This window comes from Rhea pennata, chromosome 3 (assembly GCF_028389875.1).
Source record: "Rhea pennata isolate bPtePen1 chromosome 3, bPtePen1.pri, whole genome shotgun sequence".
Classification (NCBI taxonomy): domain Eukaryota; kingdom Metazoa; phylum Chordata; class Aves; order Rheiformes; family Rheidae; genus Rhea; species Rhea pennata.
The window spans coordinates 107,748,498-107,771,189 of NC_084665.1; the positions used below are offsets into that span (position 1 = coordinate 107,748,498).

Consider the following 22,692-nt stretch of genomic DNA (forward strand, 5'->3'; position numbering starts at 1 on the left):
ATAACCCTTCTGGCTTCTCCCTTCCCAGACTAAAGAATGTCAGTCATCTTAGTCTTTCCTCATACTGCTGCTGCTCTACCCCTTGATAATTTTAGTATTCCCTCTCTATCTTTTCCAGTTGTACTGCATTCTTCTGGGGATGTGGACAATCGAAACTCCGAACAGTACTGAACTGTTGGCAGCTGCAGGAGTTCACTTAGTGGCAACATGATGCTTTCTGTCTTGGTCCCTTACTCCTGCTGATGGTGCCCAGCACTTTCTTGGCTTTTTACCTACTGCTGCTACATGTTAGGCTGGTGATCTTGGAGAATAGCAACTTAAGATCTCTTTCCTGAGTTGTAACTACCAGCAGTTACACTTGTAGCTGCTGCAACTGCATTCTTGGTGGCATTGCACATGTAGGTGGCATTTGTCTAGGTTCTAAATTTTAAAATTGAAGAGAAATACATAACTACAGTAAGCTGGGAGTTTTCTGGGGAGGGCATAGGGAACTTGGGTTTTTGTCTTTAATCAGTGACAGAGTAACATGAGTCATAAAGACATAATCAAAAAGAAAGAGAACATTGTCTTAAAAAATAGTTCAGTGGTTAGAGAAAAGCTTCCTGAACTAGGAAAGAAGTACTTGACCTTTTCCTTTGTTAAGGTTTATATTTCTAAGTATGGTGCTGCTGAGAAGGCTAACAAGTGCGAGCTGTCCACTACTCTCCAGCTGAGTCAAGGGAGGGTTCAGGGGCTCAATGCAGGTACTATCCGATGCAGGAGCAGAGGCTTGAACGTGGTAGGTGGAGATCCTGGTTTAGCTTCACTCTTTCTTTCAGCCCAGTCCACTTAATATCCACAAGCCTTTACAAAATGGGCTTTACACACATTAGCAAAATATATTCTACTTGGACATTGCTCTTATGTACATCAATCTGGCATCTTTTTTTGGGGGGGGGGGGGAGGGGGGTGAACCAAGTAAATGGTTGAAGTGAAATGGTGAAGTATCATAAAGGCTTAGTTTATGTTTACATTCAGGAGAGTTGGTAGAATAGTAAATCAGTTAACACTAGCAGGTTTCTTTCTTTCTTTCTTTTTTAACTTTTGCTATGTATCTGCTAAACACATGGATTCATTGTGGGAGTACTGCTTCATGAAAATGTAAATTGGTACATGTCAATGGATTAATACATGATCTTGTATGTAGTTACTGATTTACACACAGGTAGAAAGAGTGCACAGTCAGCCTTTTGTGATTTTTTTTTTTATCTGCAGAATTGCACATATTTATCTGCTTGACATTGAACAGTCATTTTCTAATATCTGTAAATCAGCATGAGATTTAGAACTTTTGCATTTTTAACTTTAGATATTTAAAAATTTAAGTTCTCCAAATATCATGCTTTCTTTTGGCTAGATATGAATGGAATTTTATTATAAGATGTTTTTTGTCTATTTTTGGCTGGAGAATTGCTGAAAGAGTATTCAAAACAATGCAGCGGAAGTTAGAGTTTTATAGGTTAAATATGTATCATTTTCTAGATTAAAAAGTGTGTGTAGGTATATTATTTTTTAGATTATAAGTAAGTGTATGTATAAAGAGCACGTGTAATTTAAGTTAGGCTAGTTGTCTGTATTAAATTGCTAGCCAAAAATCAATGACAGGCTTTTTTGTTTTTAATCTGCAGGTTTGTTATGTGGCAATGGCTTGATGAACCATCATTAGTGAAGAAAGATAAGCTTGTATAAAGATTAGATTGCTGAAGTATATTTTTGTCTTTTTCTAGTTTACAGGCCTAAAGGATTAAGACAGTAAGACTTGTTATGTGCTGTTTTTAATTGTGGATTTGCCTATGGTGACAGAAGTTCATTTCCCCCCTACACACTTCTTTTTCTTCCCAGCTGGATGCTGCAAAGTCATTCTGCTGTTATGGATTACACCTATTGCATAAAGGTTTCTTTCAGTCTCCTATAATGGAAGGATTTTTTTTTAAGTACTTTTAGAGCCTGCCACTTTAAATAAAGCATACTATTCTACTTTCAAGAAATTCTGCTTTTGAACAGTCAAGAGTTGATGCGTTGGAGGTTCTTTTTTGGGGAGGGTGTTTGTTGTAGATGAGCTACTTTTGCAGTGAGAAGAATCCAAGACAGAGTAATAAAATCATCATGTTAAACATGGTACAGAATTTAACTGAGCAGCAGAAAAAGATAACAGGATTAGGCATTTAAGGCTAAAATTAAGATATTAGGCCATTTTTTATACCATGGTTGCATTAAATATTGAGTACAGCTTATGGAGGCTGATAGTTTAAGCACAAAGACTTGGTATATAGAGATTTTTTGTTTGATAGTATTATCCACAGCTTGTCTGTTTTTGTTTTGGTCCTATAGACGGAACCAGCCTTTTATGACATAGGTATAGTGAATATACCACAGGCATACAAAGTTGATGTTAGCTATTATATATATAAAATTTATTTTTACAAAACTAAAAATAGAAAGCGTATGTTTAATTTAAACATGAGTGTTTATTATAATCTGTGCTCACTTTATTCTCATAGTGAAAAATACCTATAGAAGTTGTTGCTTTCCTTGCAAAGTTTAGAGGAATGCTGTGATGTATGGTAAGATTAGGAGCAGGTTTAGGAAGAAGTGAGCAGAGTAGTTGCAGAGGTTGCAGTGAACTTGGCTGTTTTTGTACCTTGTCTGGCCATACATTGGGAATGAAAGTAGAATTTGCTCTGCCTAGTCTGGATTCAAGTGTCTGCATCTAACCAAAATGAATTAAAAGTGATAGGAGAGGTCTGGCTTAGACTTTGCTCCTGGTCGTAAATGGACTTTTGTTGTGGTTCCTGAGTCTGACAGCTGAGACTATTCAGTTATGGGTGAGGAAGGTGAGAAGTGGAGGTGTAGGACACACTGGAATAGAAGAACATGAGATAGAAACCTGCTGTGACTGGCACGCAGTAATGAGGGCACTGTTTCACTCCTTTAAATTACAAAAGCTGTGGGTATTTGTAAGCTGAGGAGTTAGTGGTACCAGTAATTTCCTGTCTGGTATTCAATTTGTAGGTGATCATTTCAAACAAATGTTTCAGGGCCTTGTGGGCATATCAGTTATATTCTCTAATTAGTATGAATTTGAAGTTTGTTTTAATTAATTTTCACCAATGAGTTCTGCAGAAAGGATGAGGCATGACAGATAATAAATTAGCCTTTACCTATGTTGACAACTATAACTTAATTTTGATTGTCTATTATTTTCCATAGTGTATCATGTATATTTAATGTAATCTAGCAACACTGATAGAATCGCTGTGCTATTCTTATTAGATCCTGCAAGAATGAACAATGCTTTTCTGTTCTGTGCTGTGCACACATGCACCTATTCCTGTTATAAAGTCCCTAAGCATGCTCTTAGAAGAAAATTAATCAATAGGTGTTTCTTCACTCTGAGGGAAGATAATCAAACCTTTAATTATGTTGAAAGTCTTTTTATGCTAAGCGTTTAACTGTCCCAGTGAAGTTAAAGCGAGCATGCTGTAATGCTCCAGTGCCTCATGTTTTACCTCACTGCTGGGCTAGCCCTCTTGCCATCCCCCATTGCTTGCAGGGGCCACAAGAAATAGCTGTAGTGAGTTAAAAGCAGGAACAATAAGTGCTGCTTCCAAAGCAGTTTAAATCTGCAGAGTTTCTGGTTTGGCCAGATGTCTTGCTGTTGCGGCCTCTTTTTCTAGTAATGCCTTTTCATTTAATTTCTCTCCCCTGAGACCTAGTAGCCTCCTGAGATTACTTTTCAAACTATGTAGATGCCCCAAACTATGTAGATGCCCCACGTCTGTTATCTTACGTGCGATAGATCAAACAAGCCAGCAGCTCCTACCTGCAGATGTGTGTCCAGGAGCCCAGCTGCACTGTTGGCATCACTTGCCAGCAGAGCATTGGCAAGGGTTTGTGAGCTTTGCTCAGCAGGAAATGCTTCTTGATGCTGTAACCCAACCCACATACTTTCAAAATGTTGCTATCTTCTGCAGACTTATAGGGCCTCTGTGTCCACAGCTGCAGAGCAGGAGAGGCTGCCAGCCAGCCACCCAACTAGTCAGTACAGCCAGGCTGTACTCTGTGCTCCTAAGTATGTAATAGATGTTAATGACTATTTTTAATTCTCTATCTAGGTTCAAGGTGCAAGTTTCCGGGGTTGGAAGGAAGTGACATCTATGTTCAATAAAGATGATGAACAGCAATTGTTGGCAGGATGCAAGTCTCCAAAATCCAAAGGGTGAGTAAAACTGAGTATGTGCTATAGAAAATATGTAAACTGGAATAGGAAATATTTTGTGCCAGGTAGAGATGGTAGACTCTGAAAAGCAACAGAGCTTCAGTGATGGGAACTTGAATCGTATGGAAAGGTTTATGTCTATTTTAAAATTATTTATGCTTTGAACTTAAAATGAATAATGCGTGCTATACTAGCAAGGACAGTTATTGAGGATTTTTTTTGTGTCAGGAAGAGAAGGGAATTTAGCTGCATAATTTTTTTTATTGTGGAGAAGTAGTAAAGGTTTCTGAAGCAAAGTCTTCCCCTCTACTCTGAAAGATAAATCATGGTCAAGTTTAGGAATCACTTTCTACATGCTTTAGTCTCTCCTTTGAGATCTTACCAACACCTAAAAGGGTTAAGCAGTGTAGCTGTACCAGTATCTTCCCTGTTAGAACTGAAGTGTTTGCTTGTAACAGTTTATCTACCGGTATAGTTAGACTACTCTGTTCAGAAAATTGTTCTATCCTAGGAAGAGATACTATAACAGGTATATGTAGATTTTACCAGGATAGTTACCTTGGTTACAAACAGGAAAAAATGAGCTATCTATCAGTATAGCTGTTGAAGTGAAATGTAAACTTTGATAAGGCTTGCTTTAGTATGTTTCATTTCCATTTTACATCGAAGAAGGTGTTTATATATAAATACATTTCCATTTCATTTTGAGCCTGTTTAATAGAACTTGCAAAAAGTTATCAACTACATTGTATCCCCAGCTGTCCCATTGCATGGGTGTTATTAAAACTCTGATTTGCTTTAAAGATTCTTTGCAATTGATGCTGAAATATAAGAACAGAAGACTTCAGTTTAAGTTTAGACTCACCTGTTGATGCTGCTGTTTCTGTTGGCCTGCTGTTTGCATAGCTTTTAACTTGTGATGAGAGTACATGCAATCTGAAATTGAATTACCACAAATGTGGAAAGCTATTTTAGTACTACTATGAAAATTGTATATATTTTAAGCTTGGATTTTTCCTCTATAATCATATCCCATGTTTTTTACTTTAAAGAAGAGTGAAACTTGTAAAGTCCTCTAGCCACAAAACACAAGGAAAGTGTTTGGATTCTGTGACCCTGAAAATTCTGGAAAATCTACTCTTAGATTCCAAATTGAGTAAAAGAAAAATCATTTTAAAGGTATTGGTTCAGTTATTTCCATTTAAATACAGTAATGTCAAGTTGCTTATTTCAAACTTTCCTTAATGAGAAAGAGCTCTTTCAATACAAATATTCAAAGAATTTCAGTGGTTGGTGTTTTTTTTATTATTATTATTATTTGTCAAGGGATTTTGTGTGCTTGTAGCAGATAGTGCTTTGAGTTTGCTGTTTAGCTTATTGAATCCTGAAGTTTGTGTGCCACTCTGGTATCCACTCTTCCTTGTGTCTTGTTAGCTGATTACGTATATAAGCTTGTATATATGCTTAGGCATAAACATTTGACATTCTGTGTTTTAAGTGCTGTGCCCTGAAAATGCAAATTAATTCAGATTGAAGATTCGTAGTGGGTTAAGAATATTATGAATATCCTTTATCTCTGTCAGAGAAACACTAGATTACACACTGCTTGTTTTCTTGTTTTTTGGAGGAGGGAGATTTTGTTTGTTTTCATCAGAAATATGAAACTACTGTTGTCAAAATATCATTCAGATCTTTTCTTAAGAACAAAATGGAATCCATAAAATGGTAATAATGTATATCAAATATTTTAGGGTATAAGTTAAAACTTGGCAACATGATAACTGGTATGAGAAACTGACAAAAATAGTAAGTGAATGTTAAAGCTAGTGGCACACAAAATTCTTGCATAATCCTTCAACTATCCTAGGTTGGTTTGTTGGTTGTTTTTTTTAAGTCCTAAATTGTTCTAATGCATGCTAAAATACTTAGTATGCTTCCAAAGGCTGTTCTGTGTAATTCATGGTGGGGGGGGGGGGAGCGGCTGTATAACAGCAGATGGTCATAATCAATCTACCTCTATTCATCACTGCAACATTCTACGCTAAGTGTACAAGTACAAGAAGTTTTTCCTGACATTGATAGTAATGGATCCCAGGTATGTGCTATCACAGAATGATAGTCTGACTTTTTTCATTAGTGAACATGTAGACATAGCTTTGGATAAAATTCATGTTTAAGATGCTGCTTTTTTGTTGAGCAAAATTTTAAGGTTTCTTAGTATAAAACATAATAAATTTATTAATAACTAGTACATTGGCTGTTAAATTAAGAAATTACATTATTTGACAATGAAATTCAGGAAATTTTAATAATTGCCTCATCACTGTTATTTTTCTAGAACAAACCTAAAATTAAAGGACGAGATGAAGTCAGAAAAGAAGCCAGGTTTTTGGGACAGTTTGGTGATAAAACAGAATGTTCAATCTAGGAAACCAGATGAGATTGAGGGATGGGAACCACCACAGATCACTGCTGCTGACTCTACCAGTGATGCAGCAAATACTTTAAGTGACTGTACAGCCTGGTCAGGCTGGGAAGATGAAACCAAAGGCTCCACAAAATATACAAACCTGGCCAGCTCAGGAAACAGTTCCAGGTGGAGTATCAGATCAGCTGGAAAGCTGGTTAGTATTAGACGGCAGAGCAAAGGTAACCTGACTGACAACTGGGAAGAACTAGAATGATACTGGTAATGTGAAATACTTTATAAATAAGAAAAAGGTTCCATGATTTACTTGTACGTTTAAACCAAAATCAAATCTGCTCAATATTGCACCTTTATACAGTACTTTGTTTTATTCAGATTGTTAAAAATTTTTGCTCACCTGATAGTGAATTTTCTTATTACATTGTTAAATATCTGTTTTCCACACTGAAAAAAGTAGAGAATCTATTTTGTGCCTATATTTCACATTCAGAATCTGCAGTACGTTGGATTGTTGGTTTTACCAAAAAAATGTAATTCCTTAGTGAATGTATACACTGGTTGTAAATTTGACTGCCTTATGTAGGAACTTCCACTAGCTTGAGGTCCTGGGTTTTTCTTCTGGTATTTGAGGGTCACTCAAAATTTTAGTTTTGATGCTGTCCCTTTTTTAATAAGAATACTGATCTGTAGCTTGCAGGAAGAATGCTTATACTTAGTACACTGTTTTCCAAATCTTCAGCCTCAGCATATGCTTCAGCTTGTGCACACAAGATGCTCAACTGCCAGAATGTGCTCTACTGTCTACAAAATGAGGAACTACTACTCTAATGTAATTTTTTCCATCACAGCAACTTCACCAAGATTCAGGTCAAACGGGTCTTCCAAAGTTTTTTTTTATACTGAACTTTGTTCGACATAGCTAAAATTTTCAGTTTTTAAGAGACATGTCATGCCAAAAATTAAAATGTAAATGTAAATAATTACTGAAAATCTGGAAAGCAGCAGTGAGTAAGGAGCATGAAACATCTCTGTATTCAAAATCTGTAGCCCTGAATCTAGGGGTATGTTACTTCTTATGGAAGGGTGTATGTTCTCATTTTTACAAAAGCTGATCCTAGTTCAATAAATGCTTGGCTTTTCTTTTCTGTAAGCGGTGATTGAATTATACTCTGGCATATTCAGGATAACTGAGCCATTGCAAGTATGTGCATGCACATGACTTCTGAAGCATTTTTATTATAAAGCTCTATCTTATTAGCTACTGATATTTTCATTTTTGGTAAAAGGGGGCAAAGTGTTGAACTTGAAATTTGAAATGTATATAGAATACTAAAAGTGCCTCTTTCTAGCATATTGTCTCTCACTAGCAGGGTGGCCAATGTCAGATCTAAAACCAGTTTCCATTTTGTTTATATGACCTATATAAGTACTACTTTAACATTCATGGGGGAAGATCAATCATTAAAAGATGAACACTAGGACTTTTCTCACCTGATTGTTAAACCGGTGTAATGGAACTGAAACTTGCTGACTGCTTAACAATATGGCTAGTACAACAGGAAGATCAAATTAGCATTTCAGACAAAAATCAACATTTTTACAAGAAAGCATATACCTTTATATGTAGTGGACATCTTGTAAACATATTTTTACCAGAAGATTACGCTAACAAAAAGGGATGCATGCAGTTTTCTTCTAAGCCTGGAGCTTGTTTCTGTTACTGCCACATTACTCCTTTCTTAGCTCTCGCTTTCTCCTCTCTTCAGATTCATGTATCATTTGGCTTACAGTTTCTACATAGCTGTTTTTTGGAGTTTCCTTTCTAGATGTGCCTGGATGGAAACTGTAGCAAAGTGAGGGGTTTTGTTGGATTTTTTTTTGTTGTTGTTGTTTTTTGTTTTTTCCTGTTTTAGTAGGATGTTAAAAGACATTGTTTTTAAATTATATAAAAGATCACCAGTGTTTTGTGGTATAAAACAAGATTTTGAAGCTGACAACTTTTATAAAATCGGCATTACATTATTTTAAAAATACATTACTAGAGGAGAAAGGGTTAGCATTTATATTGCATCACTTAGTCTGCCAGTAAAACTCCATGTTTGCCTTTGGTCAGTATGTATGCTGAGGTTCTTTATAGGAAAGAATTATTATTCTTGAGTGAGGTATGCTGCATTTTATAGCTTATGGAATACCCTCTAAGGCAGGTGTAGAGTTTGGTTGTTGGAAAAAGATCTAATAGCAACCCTCAGTATTTTACACTCAAAGATAGGCTGAGAACTTTTAATTTTCCTCTTGAAGTAACTATATATATACTGTGACCAGTAAAGGTTTTGCCTTGCACATTATACTGTCAAGTGCCTGTTTCTCACCTTGATGATGTGTTTGATGCACAGCTTAACTGCAAAATGTTACAATTTGTTTTTAAATTTATGATAAAGAATATGCTTACAAAGCTGAAGCCTATTATAAAACAAAATGGCATCCAAGTGGGAAATTGGGATGTGTATACTTAAGGTCTGACTCTTAGCGATGTAAGTTTTGGTGTGCTTTTTAAGTGATATTTTTCTCAGAAATAACTGTTTTAAGGATGAACATTATTAAATTTAATATAATTTATTGTTTTGGTAATGTATTTGTCTTTTGAGAACTCACTGGTGTGAGCTTTCTCTTACATTCATAAACCTATTTGTCTGAATTTTCAGAATGGGGTCTTCTTTTCTTTTACCTTCTTTAAATGCTTAATAACATTAAACATATATGGGCTGAAACTATACACAACTCCATATGTGGAATAAATGTAAAGTATGTCCCTTAATATTTGTTTTGAAATTGCATTTCAATCTTTGTGAAATGGTTTAGAAGAAGATAGCATTAAGATTGTATAATAAGATTGCACAAAATAAAGTATAGTTTATATTGCTTTCTCGTAGCCAATCTGCATGATTGTTGGTGTGGTTTTAACGGGAATTAAAAGCTTCATGTGGCTGTAACTAGTCACTTAACTCTAAGAAAAATTCTCCCTGGGTATTTTTATTTATTAGCCTCATTTGCAAAAAGAAAAAATAGTATTTTCCATATGAATAAAGACTTAGTTTGAACTGAAATGCCTCTTTTTCTTTTTTTTTTTGGGGGGGGGGGGATGGAGGGGTTCTGTTGTTTTCATGTGAATTTGTTTCTGTCTATGTGCCTCTGTTACTTACATTGTTGTAAAATACATCCAAGGAAGCAACGGGTATGTTTGTCTGAACTCAAGTGAATCATGCCATCTCAGAAGCTGTAACATCCTAGATTTAAAGCATCATCTGGGGAAAAAATATTGTTTTTTGACAAACTGCAAATATTTTGTTTTACTGGTATCCATTGTTTTAAACATTTCTTTTTAAAAAAATTATTGGCTGTTATGAAAGCTTGTACAGAGCAGCTTCTTCCCTAAACATTTCACTAGCTGCATGTGATGTTGGGGACCCTGGAATGCTTTTGCATGCACAGGCTCCCTAACGAGGTGACACCTCCATGTTTTTGACCTTGATGAAAGTGCAGAGGCAGCTACTGTTGCCAGTAGATCATATATAGAAAGCATATTTTCAGATTCCTATGCTTCCATTCTTGTTTACTGGCTTTGTTGTTGTCTAAGCAGACTTAACAGGGGAAGTGTTCCAACAAAATGCTTTTTATCTGAATGTGTGAATTAGCTGAAATAAACTTTTATTCATACCAGTTACTTGGGGGGCAAGGGGAACCCTATTTGTTACCTGCAGAGATACCTTTGCTGCCCAGCTGGGTGGAGTGCTTATCTGGGCAGCTGGAGGCAGGTGGAGGGACACAGATTTCCAGAACATGGTTAGACCAGGAACCTGCCAAAAATTGGACACAGGTAATCCCACAACCCAGCTGAATCCTGCTCGGCATTTATCTCTGCTTCAAAAACTTTTGAAATGCTTGTTAATGTGTATGAATGTCAGATTACAAAACTGTCTTCCATCTCTGTAAAGTAAGTCTGAAAACAACATGTTTGGCTGCTTTTTGCATTTCTAAATTGTTCTCATTGAAACTTTTTTTTTCCCTGGATGCCTGCTAGCTGGATCTTGACATGCGGATATCTAAGAGATGAAACCAGAGGTATGAAGAAGATAAACAATTTCCTAAAAGACTTGGTCACCAGTGATAAAAATTTGCAAGGGCTAGTATCATTAAGTGTATGTCCATCTGTCTCTTAAAAATTTATTGTAACATGAGTGCTTTGTACCATGAGAGACAGGAAATTGAACAGGTAAGGCAAGAATACAAAGTTGAGAAACTGAAAGGAGATAGTCATGTTTATCATAAATGCAACCAGCACAATAACAGAAAAATTCTTATTTTTTTTCTATAAAGTAATAGTGTGAAAAATACTAAAAAATGATATAAATAGTAATAGACAATAATAAGAAAATATGTAATAGTAAATCGAGTGTAAGGAGATGCTAGCTTTTCATAGGCTATTTATATACTCTTGTCTGATCTTGAAAAATTAGTATTTGTTTCTGCATTTGGAAAGAAAATTCTCCTATTTAGTGCCTAGTGCTTACTAAATAATGCAGGATAGCTACTGTATTCTCTTCAAATCTGTAAAAATCTAGTAAAAGCTTGTCTGACACTTAATTTTAAGCTCTTGAAACTTAAAACACCAATGAAAGCTTAATAACAAATTCTGAATATGAGTTTTCTATTGGAAAAGGTTGCTAAAGAAAAAGAATGCAAGACCAGATTTCCTAAGACTAGTTTGTCTGTTTGATTTTTGTGCTTGTCCCTAGTAGCAATTTAGGCTTTCTTGTCATATATGCAAAGACCTCCTGTGTGATTACATAAAGACTTAATGTTTGCTGTTTTTCTCATGACATATTTTTAGATAAACTGTTTACACGCATTGAACTAATGCAAGTCTATCTTTTGAACATTTGGACAGAAACTTGGCAACCAGTATTTGACAGGACAAACAAAGGAAAACAAATTAAGCATCATTTCCCATTAGGAAGTAAACTATTGTTTGATAGGCTGAAGCACAAGATTTCCAAAACTGCTAGAAGTTGTACTACAGTTACAGTCACTTCACACAATTATTTTGAAAATCTGAGACTTAAAAATATATGTTTCATTATTTAACTTTTAAAACATAGCATAACTAACTTCGGGAGTCTAACATACTTAGAAAACTTGCCCTTCACATGGTCTCAGGCCTGTACTAAAGTTGGGCCAGGATTTAGGCTCTGTTGCTGCCTGAAGTCCATCATCATCAACAACAGTATTTAGTATAACCTAGGAAATCCTCCTGAATTCAATTCCTGAATTGTTGTGAGGGGAAGGGAAGGAAAAAAAAAAAAAAAAAAAAAAAAAAACTTTTCAGTTTGTTTTAACATAAGGATCCAAAGGGTGTTAACAAACACATTCTGTTAAGCTGTGGTTTTCTCATGTGTTTCCTGAATCGTACCATCCTTTCTGCAGAGTGTGACTGTTGCGTTATAACCTGCAAGACCACACTTGCATGTTGAACCAAACCATTGAAGTCAAAATGAGTGCCCTTGGTGGCAGCTGGTGGAAGATCTGAGCTCACAACCTGTGCAGCAGAGCTAGTTGGAGCGGGGACAGAGGGACTGTTTTTCAAGGCAAGTGAAGGAGCAGATTTTCTGGCATTTGGAAACAAAACGCAAAAAAGAAGTAAAAAGTCCAGAACAGCTGAGAATATTCTTGAAGAACGGGGATTTAGTGTTAGTGTCAGAACACAGAACTAGTTGTGTGGGTTTTTTCCCCTCAATTATTCCACTCAAGAAGGGGACTGTTTGCTGTGATGACCACTTGGAAAGAAAAACAGTGCACACATACAAAATACAGGTTTTGGATAGCTGTTCAGGGATAATGATGCCTTTGAGGTTGGTGTGGCACAGATGATCATGGTAAGCACTTTTCCAGACCTAGTCTGTACTACACTTGTAAATTAGACTTACTTATTTGATCAAAAGTGAGGTAAATGCAGGTACAGAGGTAGAAAACTAGTTTTAAACACAGGCTCAGAATAAGGTATATGATCAGCTTTCAGCAGAAACTTAGATGGTGGTGGTGGGATGAAACTGCTGACGGTTTATTGGAACTAAAGAGCTCTTTGGTATTCTACCAAAAGCTTTAAGTGCTGGGCTTTCAACCTCTTCCCCTTCTTTGCTCCCTTCTCAGGTCTCTCAGAGCTCTAAGATGAAGAGCTTTCTCATCCTTCCCTCTGTTGCCTGAGATCCCTGATTTCAGGCGCTTGCTTGCTTGCAGTTGTCTTTTCCTCATCTTGAGCCATTTTAAATCCCCCTCATATACACATACTGATCATATGACCTGGCTTTCAGCTTGTTCTGATTCCTGGCTTCCTCAGGTATGAACTAGGTTTTCTAATCCTCCAGAAAAGAGCCAAGCCAAATTTTTCTTCTCTGCTTTAATTCTTAACTCTCAAACACTTTGAGAGTTTCTTTTCACAATCACTGAGCAGGGGATGTCTTTCGATTTGGTCTGTTTTATCTCTTTGACCAAGTAAATGCTCCTAACAGTTCATTTCCCATTAATTTTACTCTCTGTTGCCATGTTTTATGCCACTGATTGGACCTGTTTTAAGCATTCATCTCCATGTCTTTTGGTGCCTCACATAGTTTTGGTAGTGCCTCGATTTTTGATTTGTAAGGTGTTTTCCCCTCCTTTTATTAGATGAATTACACACTAGAGGCTGGATTGCCCCCCCCCCACATGTGTGTGTGTGGAGGGGAGGGGGCAGAAAGCAAGAGAATGTGATCAGAGTGCTCTGGGCTCCACCTCCCACTTCCAGATACCATGTTTTGAGCACTTGGAAACTGAATGAGTCCTTGCAGACATACCAGTGGGGGGCAGATCTTCAAAATATGTGTGTGTAAAAGAGCCTCTTGTGCAGAACTATATGAAGCAGGTGCTCTAGTGTTCACTATTGCTGTGGCTAGAAGGTGTTACCTGCAATGTGTTGAAGGCCTCACATGGCCTTAACAGGGCCAAAGGCACAGGCCTATCTGTTGAGGAGCCCATGTTGCATTTTATATAATGATGTGGCTAGCTATGCAGTGGAACAACATCACCTGTTTAATGCTCAGTAAATGTTTAAGCTTCATGCTTTAGTGTAAGAATGGGAGAAGGCTGCAGAACACTGAGAATCAGGCCATACCCCATAGAGCTTCAACAAGGAAATAGAGCACAGCTACAGGCTCGAGGATGCAACTAAAGAGCTGCTGCATCACGTTGAAGGGTATTTACTTCAAGTGAGTTTTGAAAACACTACTTTTGTAAATTAGCAAAGCTATAAAGGGATACTGTCATGTTAAGGAGGGGACTATGGGTTTACACCTTTTAACAGTCTCTGCTAAGACAAGGTTCATAAATAGCTGTGCTGTGTCTGAGTGAGTAACAGGGAGAAGTGCCTCAAAATGAGAGGCGGGGAAGGGGGAGTAGTCATGCACTTTGAAAGAGCTGAGTGCCCTTTCTCTGCTTTCAAAAGTAAGAGTACAGCTAACCAACTCCCAGAAAATCTAGCTGGAGATAAGTCTCTGTCTGTCTCTCGCTCTCTCTAATCAGAAGCCAAACACCTGTGGCCTTTTTCAATACTTCCTGCTGCCTGGCTTTACATCCTGTTTGCTATCCAGCCATTGCAGATTTCATCCTTAGGCACTCGCTCCTGAATTTTTCAGGACTAAAATTTAAAACGCAATCAGCTAAGATTGTGAAGTGATAATGTAGGGTCCATAGTTAGAACACTGTTTCCAATCACTGCCTATACAAAATATATATATAGCTGATCCAGCTCTCTGGACAAAAAGTCTTAAGTAACAGGAAGCTATGAGAAATACAGCACACCTTTCAAAGGAAGGTTTCACCTGCAGGGGAGACTGCCTTTGCACATGGCAGCCAGCAGAACAGAGAATAGGGACTTCAGCTGGTTAAGGCTTTACCTTAAGGCATATTAACTCAGCATTTTGATCAGTTACAGCACTTACTTAAAAATTATATAAAAGTTAGTGTTCAGCACACTTATTCATAAAGTGTAAAGGGTAATGAGATGAATTCAGGTTGGCAAAACATGTTCTTTAGCACAGGTGAGGTATTAACAAGATCATTATCCTGAAGGTGAAATCCTCTCTCCCCTTTCCAGCCTATAAAGAGGAAGGGAAAAAAAAAACAAAACAAAAAACCCTATTGATCAAAATAATTTCTTTAGCTTTTTGCTTAGGGGACGTAATTATAATGTCTTGTCATGCAGCTGATGAATTCACACCATGAGTCACTTTTAAATCAAGCTCTACCCTATTTGCCCAGACTAAGAAAAACGTTCACTGAATACTTAGATTGTGGAACTACTCCCAAAGGTGTTTTGCTAAGCAGTAAAAACATGTAACATTGCTCATGAGTGTGATTCTGCACTCAAAGTCTTTTTTTTTTTTTTTTTTTAATGCTGCTTTTGGGATGTGTGCATTTCTCTCTCCTCCCTTTTCCAGTAACAGCAGATTTTAAAAGCAATCTTACTGTAAAAGATCTTTGGAGCAGAGCACTAAAGTTCCTCTCAGGTAAGTAGGGTGTTTTCACTACCCTTAATGGCCTATACAAGAAAAGTACCTCTACAAACATATCCTGTAGCAAAAAGGTAACAGGATGAAGAAGAGATCAAAACAGCAACAGGGGATATGAGAAGATTCCTATAACCTGACATTTGTAAGAGATAGGAAAATTAATTACCGCAAATAAGAATTTTTTAAAAGTTTGGGAAGTCACTAAAAGCCATTTTAAGTCACTCCTTTCTATTCTCAACTTAGACAGTAAGGGCTGTGTAGAAAGGTCCTCCCGCCTCAATCCTCACCCAACAGCACCTTACACATTCTCACATTATTTGCAGTTTCTGTAACAGTCAGGGCTCAGCTGGGCAGCTTTTCAGGTAATGGTCTCTCTCCTAAGAGCTTACACTCAGCCTGCAGGAGGGTTGGTTCTCTGTGATTCCGCATCAGAGACTTCCAGTCAGCATGACAGAGGGACATCTCAGCCTAAAAATAAAGTCAGTTATTCCATGCTGAGTTTAGAGCATTTCCTCAAAGCTCTTCTGCTTAAGCCAACAACAGATAATATCCCCACAGATAATTTACAGGAAGATTCATGAGGGCAGCAAAACTTGGAAGTGATTAATGGATGCCAGTGGTCACAAACCAGTCACAAGTTTACTAAGGGTCTTATAAATAGAAAAGCAAATTTGCAACCATTAGATTAGTGAAATAGGGGTGCAAATCAGTGTCAAAAAAGGGCCACTGATTCTCCAACAAGTGCAGCAGCAACACTAATGCTGAGGCTGAGATAGTGAAGCTTGCAGCCACATGCTGAATGAACTGGAGTAAGAACAGATGTGTCATGGCTCTGCACCTGAACATTACAGTAGCCATGGTAAAGCCCTTCACTTAAAGTAAGGTTAGAACATCACTGACAGCTGATACTTCAATTTAGAATTTAAGAAAGTTGTTTCTTCTTTCTTTGCAGCCTATTAGCTGTATATTATCTTTTTTTCTTTTTATAAAAAAGGTTGACTGTTAACAAAGCGATTTTGGGGAAAGCAGTGTCACCCAGGCTACTTTTTGTCATTCTGTTAGCCACTACAAAGATCAGGTTACAGAAAAAAAAAAAAAAAAAAAAAAAAACTTGTTACAAAATTCAAATGGATTCATCTCTATGTAAAAGACATTTCTAGGAATAATAGATAAAAACATGATTTATTACACTGTATACAAAACTAGATTCGAAACAAGGCAGTGCAGAATATAGTACATTTATTTTTCCCCCGTATACTACAATATTAAGTTTCATTGACAAAAATCAAAAACTTCACAATTTTCCTATACCTGCCTAAACCTAGCAATTACTTTCATTTTATAGGACAGAAAATAGCTTCCAGGAGAATGTATTGTCTGATTACCCAGCTCAGGGCGCTTCAGCTCAGACCAACTTTCAGGGTTTCCCATAGCTCATAAAGACTTGTCAGGTTAGAACTTCAGCTGGTAATGTAATGCACTGCCACTGTACCAGCCTAGAAACAAGTAACTCAGTTTTCATTAAATTTCATTAATGTCTCCTTTTTAGGAGATTTCTACAGTTTCAGCTGCATTAGTTCAACACTAAATAGAGTATAAATGAAGGCTTGGCTACTGTCAGAAAAAAAAAAAATCATTTTGCAGCAGCCCCAGATCTGTCCCTTGGATTATATAGGGTGTGCTGAGATAGATAGATGTTTAATAAAATCCTTTTAAGAAAAATAAATATTTTTGCATAACATATGTACAAATATTGATTTAATTCCTTCATTTATAGGTTCAACAACAGGTAATTACAGCTATATTTTATTCACTAGCTCACAATGATTAGTGCCACCTTGGTAATTGAGACATTATGAGTCCAAGACAATACCAGCCTTGTCTTCATAATGGTGCAAATTATATGGAAGTGCCTTCAAAGCAGTGGCTTAAAGATAGAAGAATGGATTAACAGAAAATTCCTTTGGTCCCTGTAAGAATAGCATAATTCTTTCACGGAGTTTTAACCAACTATTAAGGCAGTGGAAGAATGAATTTTGAGTTGAGATTAAAACTCTTTCCTAAACTCAAAAGTAGTCCGCTGCAAATTTCATAGCAATATTTTGTTTTGCTTCTTTAGTATGTCACCCTCTCCTCAGCTCTTTTCTGAGCAAAAACCACACATAAGCAGCCTGTCCAACAGTATCCCAACATAACTTTTTTAAAAACACAAAGCATAACACTTGAGAATATATTGCACAAAAAGCATAATATGTCCTGCCTGACTCTTCACAAAAACAGCCACAAACACAGGAAAAGTTACTGAACATCTCAAAATTTGAAGAGATCAATGAAATGCTGAGGAGACACTGGCATGAGACAGGTGTTCGGATCACTGGCTGTGCAGGGGTGTCCTGTATCCTACAGGATGAAAGAGAGAGAAAAAAAGTTCCCATTTTATAGCCACAATATTCCCCTCCCCTTAAAGCAAAACAAAGATCACACACACATGCAACTACTTTTACTATAAGCAAAGTGATAATTTCTTGCCTCCCCTGCCCCCCTTTTAAACTACATTTGTCAAGAATTAAAGGATCAAGATACAACTTTTTCAAGAGCTCTGACTCCGGATGTTTTCTGGACAGAGGAAGTTTTTTTTTTTTTTTTGGGGGGGGGGGGAGGAATCTGAAGTTCTCACACCATCACTTTACTTTCAAACTAGAAGGGTCCATTTTCTCAAAAAAAAAGTCTAAAACAGTTAGGAATAAACACTGAAGTCTTATTAAATTAAAGAGCAAATGCCTTGTTGAACCTAAACTGACTTTGTTCAATAAAAAACTGAAATCAAGTTCATCTGCGGGGGCACGGGGGGCACGCAGAAGAAGGGAGACAAGGGACATGAGCTCTTTCACAATGAAAGGCAGACACCTCCCAAAAGTTAGCAGCATGTTTGAAGTCCAAATCATGAAATTCTCCTCCTCGCTTGGTGTTCTTTAACCCAAGATCTTTCCTTCTCTTTCACTCCTACCCCTTTCCCAGCTGAAATCACAAACAATCTCTTGCCTTAAAACAGAAATTTATACTCAAGTAAGCAAGGATTGCAGAAGATAAAGATGCACAAAGGAGGGAACTGCCTCAAATCATTGTGCGCTATACGTCACAAAATTAGAGGTGACAAAAACCAAATCCAGTAGCAATCTGACCAAAGGAAGGATTTGGAGAAGATTTTGTACAAATAAAACAAAATTCTACAACTCTCACAAGGGAAGCGCAGTATAGAAGATAAAGAGCTTGCAAGCAATGGGTCACAATCAAGAAGCAAGATGATTTAAACTGTGTCTTTCTGAATAGTCCAAAAGCCAAAAGAAAGGGTGCCAAAGAAATCATACGGTAATCATGCTAGGTTAAGGTTAGAGATGACAGTGCCTGGATTAATACTACTTGGCAATTTACCTCAGCTTCTCCCTGATAGGGCTGTTTGTGATGAGAGTGTATACAGGGCTCAACTGCACCATGTTGTGACCAGCTCTACAGAATGGAGCGCTGTATGTACATGCAAGCATGGAAAACCACCCACATACCTCTTAGAGGTAATTAGCAGCAGAAATACAGTATGGAAGAGTCCTAACTGGTCAATCAGCAATTGTAAGCCAGAGAGGAAAAAATGTATAGGAAGAAACTGCTAAAAAGATGCAAGTATATGCCTCCTGTTAAAGTCACTGAGCTCCTGTTTAGCAGAGACTACTGAGAGATGAAGTCTTTTAAAAATGAGTGCATTAGGAACACTCGTCTTTCATTCTTATATAGTTTAGTATCGTTGAACTTCCTTTCAGTTTATTATAGCTATAGCAACATGCTCAAAAATGCAGTCTTCATACAGCTAATCCAATTAAATAGAAGATACAAAATTTATCTTTTGTTCTCCTTCTACTATCTCCTTATTCCATTAACAATACAGGGGAATCATTAATAACATGGCACTTCAGAACTGCAATCCACTGCAAGCAAGTTTTAAACAGCAGCATGACCCACTTGCAATGCATGTCAGCCCAACTTCTGTCCTCTCAGAATATGGTACAAAGCAGCAATAAGAAACAGCACTCTATTGTACAATGCCACTAAGAAGTTAAAATAGAATTAGCTCAACTACATGAATTATAACATGAAAAGCTTTGTAGGCAAAACCCTTCACACTGACTGTCTCAGAAAATTGTCTCAGAGCTCCTTAGGTCTGTGGAAGAAGCTGACAAAAAAAAAAAAAAAAAAGAAAAAAGCAGCAATCTTTTGCACTTCTCAGTGAGACATAAATTTAAGTTTTAAAGAGTCTGCACCCTGAGTGTACATAAAGCCAGCTTGGGCCAGGTACCTCTCCAACAGATCATTCATCTGTCTTCTGCAGGGTTCTGGAATGTCAATTTTCTGATTTGTTTGGTAAGGACTTGAACTGGAGACCTCAAATGAAAAGGCTTTCACAATGCAAATTCATTAAGCCTGCAACACTTCAGTATTACAGAAATTTGAACTCAGCATGAGAGCCTGATGATTTATTAAACTCATCTTATAATGGAAAGTTCAATTTTTATACCTTACTGGAACCCTCTACTGGAAGAAAATGTTACAGTTGTAATCAGAAGAAGGTCCCAGACAATTCAAAGGAGAAGTTAAACATCTTGAACAATATGTTGTTCGATATAATAAAGCTCAAACTGTCCTTCACAGATTTCAAGAGGCTTCTCTTTCCTTCTAGTGTTGATGAACTAATTCATCATGTGAGGCAAAAGCAGCTAGAATAAGTACATGGTAAGTAGATCACAGAACAGACCACTACAGTCTTCATTTGTTTCCATACAAAAGGAAATGATGTACAATTATATTCTGTTAATAGAAGAACAGAAACTACAAGTGGAACTTTTCTGACTTTGAAACTCAGGTAAGGAAAATACTGTCAAGGGTACCACATTACCTTCCAATCTCTTTGCAACACCAAAGTGCACTTACAAAGAAACTTGCATTCTAGATACTGTTAATCTTTTCAAATGGAAATTGCTATTCTATAATTGTATTATTGGTGCTTTTCGTCAACTTATAGATGGCGATATGAAAGTATCATGCAATATCAATTCTACATCCTCCCACTTTTTTAGTATCAGCTAAGAACCAGGTGTTACAATAATGACAAAACAGGTTAAAAAAATCATTGAAAAAGGGCAACACTAGGCAAATCAGCCAAGTGGAATTGCCTATGTAGAAAAGATACAGAAAAGAAAAAGACTCCAAAATACCATAATTGCTAAAATTAATACCTTCACCTTGTTTTGGGGGCTGCTTTAGAGAAACAAACAGCAATTTTATGATGGGAAAAAAATGATATGAATTGAAAATTCTATGAAAGAATAATCATGCAATCATGAGTGTTCTTCCTTCCAGAAAGTTTTCCTAAATTTAGTACTATTTATTATTGTCTAAATCAGATTAGTTTTAAATAGATTTATTGAAAATCAAAACAATTTGTTTAAATTAACAAAAGAACTCACCATAAAGAGTGTTTACTAACAAATATAATTGTTTTCCTTCATTTGGAATTATGATAATTTTTAAGAAGTTCCTGTTACAACTTTGGAGTTACAATCCTTTACTATGTAATTATTCATACAAACTTCTAATTTAGAAAATATTGCCTTCCCTCCCTCCCCCTCAAGTCCTATGTAGTCTGTTTGGGAATTTCTTTTTACAGAGACTCCTTCATAAGTCTAAGCATGATCTAAGCATTCCAAGTGAAGTAAAATCCATTTTAGTACCTCTATGTAAAAGAAAGTTCTTTGACATTCATGTTATGCATTTAATTCAACACTTAAATCTGAAAATAATCAGGGAGTGCAGAAGCAGTTTCTAATACTGAATACAGGGAAACCTCTTCCTTCGTGAATTCCGTTTCACTGACACCTGCACCTGTTTTTGTAAGACGCTAAATTATGGTCCCTAGTTTCAAAAGCATTAACAGGGAACACTTCAATAACAACAAAAACAAAAATGAAGGAAAACCAAGACAGAAATTCACCACTAAATTATCTGACTGGGTCATGAGGAACAAACTATTCCTGTTGCTAAACTGATATGAAAAACTTAAACAATTAGAAGTGAACGCCTTGTTCACTTTGACATTATGTAACAGTCAGCAATGAAATCAGAGATGAGACACACATGAAATACCTTGAGTAACAAAGCAAGATGGTAGTCCTTTGAGATCATGAAGAAAGAAGCAGGAAGGAGAGCCATAAAGTAAAAGAAGCAAGGTTAAGGTTTATTAAACTATGTGCCACTTGGAGCAGTCTTTTATAAAACATTTAGCATGAAGTACTTTTGCAGCAAATCAGTCAGTTGGAAAACTAAAACCATCACAAACTCTGGTAAGACTAAAACCAAGTGTGGAGCATATCACATATGTGAAACAATTATCCTATTATTTCAAGATCCAGAGCTTTATGTAAAGTTATTCAAATTGTTTTCTATGTCCATCTCAGATAACTGAATTATTTGATTCAGTTAGCTAAGTAAGAAAAATAGAATTGTCCACAATGGTAACATTCCCTAGTGGAACAGAAGAGTTAGGATACATCAAAAGCACTCACACAAGCATCATCAGTTAATATTAGATGTCATTGTTTTTACATTACTGATAAAATACATACTTTGCTCACTTTCAGTGTGGACAAATACTTTATTAAAACATCTCAAAGATAGGGGTCCTTTGATATGAGAAGTTTTGCTTACAGTCACTCCTTAATACAGAAGGATACAAGCTATTCTGTTATATCATTGTAGTTCCTATGATGAATTTAGGAATCTCCTTCCTATTGTATTTATTACTATGGTCGCAGGTTTTAAATAGACACAACCAAGAGAAATGCCTCAAATGCTGCTTGAGTGAAGACTTGAAGACTTGTTAAAAGTAATACTAAGATTACTATAACAGACTGAAAAATGAAAAATGGTTTCCCTACTTCAGCTGTTCACTAATTCACTTCACAAGTCTTCATTCCCTTTTTATTCAAGTCTTCCTTTAAAAGGACAAAATTCTGAACTGAAAGGATTTCTCAGGTCAAATCTAGCCCTCTCTTGCCACTGGCAACTACATCACACTATCTATTTCATAAACAATGAAAATTCATCTTGTAACTAGTGACACGTATGCAAGGTTCTAGAACAGCCACAAAGCTACTTTGATTCTTGGAAACTCTAAACTCTCAGCACAAGTTTACCCCACAGGTAGTTTACACAACCTATCTGCACGAAGACTATACCTTAGGTTTAATTTCTCTGTAGTCTCACATTTATTTGGAATTTACGGTGAACAGTGAGGTTCCTTCTCGGCCTTAATAAGGCTAACTTGAAAGAAATTAACCTCTGTTAGTCTCCTCCATGCCCTGATC

At 36.6% G+C, this 22,692-nt stretch overlaps 2 protein-coding genes across 6 annotated transcripts in view; one reads left to right on the plus strand and one right to left on the minus strand.

Annotated features, from left to right (window-relative positions):
- The window catches only part of TDRP (testis development related protein), a 28,816-nt gene extending 19,026 nt beyond the window's left edge, over positions 1–9,790 (plus strand). The window contains exons 3-4 of the mRNA XM_062572972.1: positions 4,155–4,258; positions 6,597–9,790. Coding sequence (XP_062428956.1) covers positions 4,155–4,258; positions 6,597–6,942 — 450 coding nt within the window. The 3' untranslated portion in view covers positions 6,943–9,790. The remainder of the gene's footprint in view (positions 1–4,154; positions 4,259–6,596) is intronic.
- A 6,715-nt stretch (positions 9,791–16,505) lies between these two features.
- The window catches only part of FBXO25 (F-box protein 25), a 33,044-nt gene continuing 26,857 nt past the window's right edge, over positions 16,506–22,692 (minus strand). For 3 of the 5 annotated variants that reach the window (XM_062571128.1, XM_062571129.1, XM_062571130.1), the window contains 2 exons: positions 21,473–21,499; positions 16,506–17,683 (listed from right to left, as the gene is read on the minus strand). In XM_062571128.1, coding sequence (XP_062427112.1) covers positions 17,594–17,683; positions 21,473–21,499 — 117 coding nt within the window. In that variant the 3' untranslated portion in view covers positions 16,506–17,593. The remainder of the gene's footprint in view (positions 17,684–21,472; positions 21,500–22,692) is intronic. The other 2 variants (XM_062571131.1, XM_062571132.1) reach the window with 1 other exon arrangement.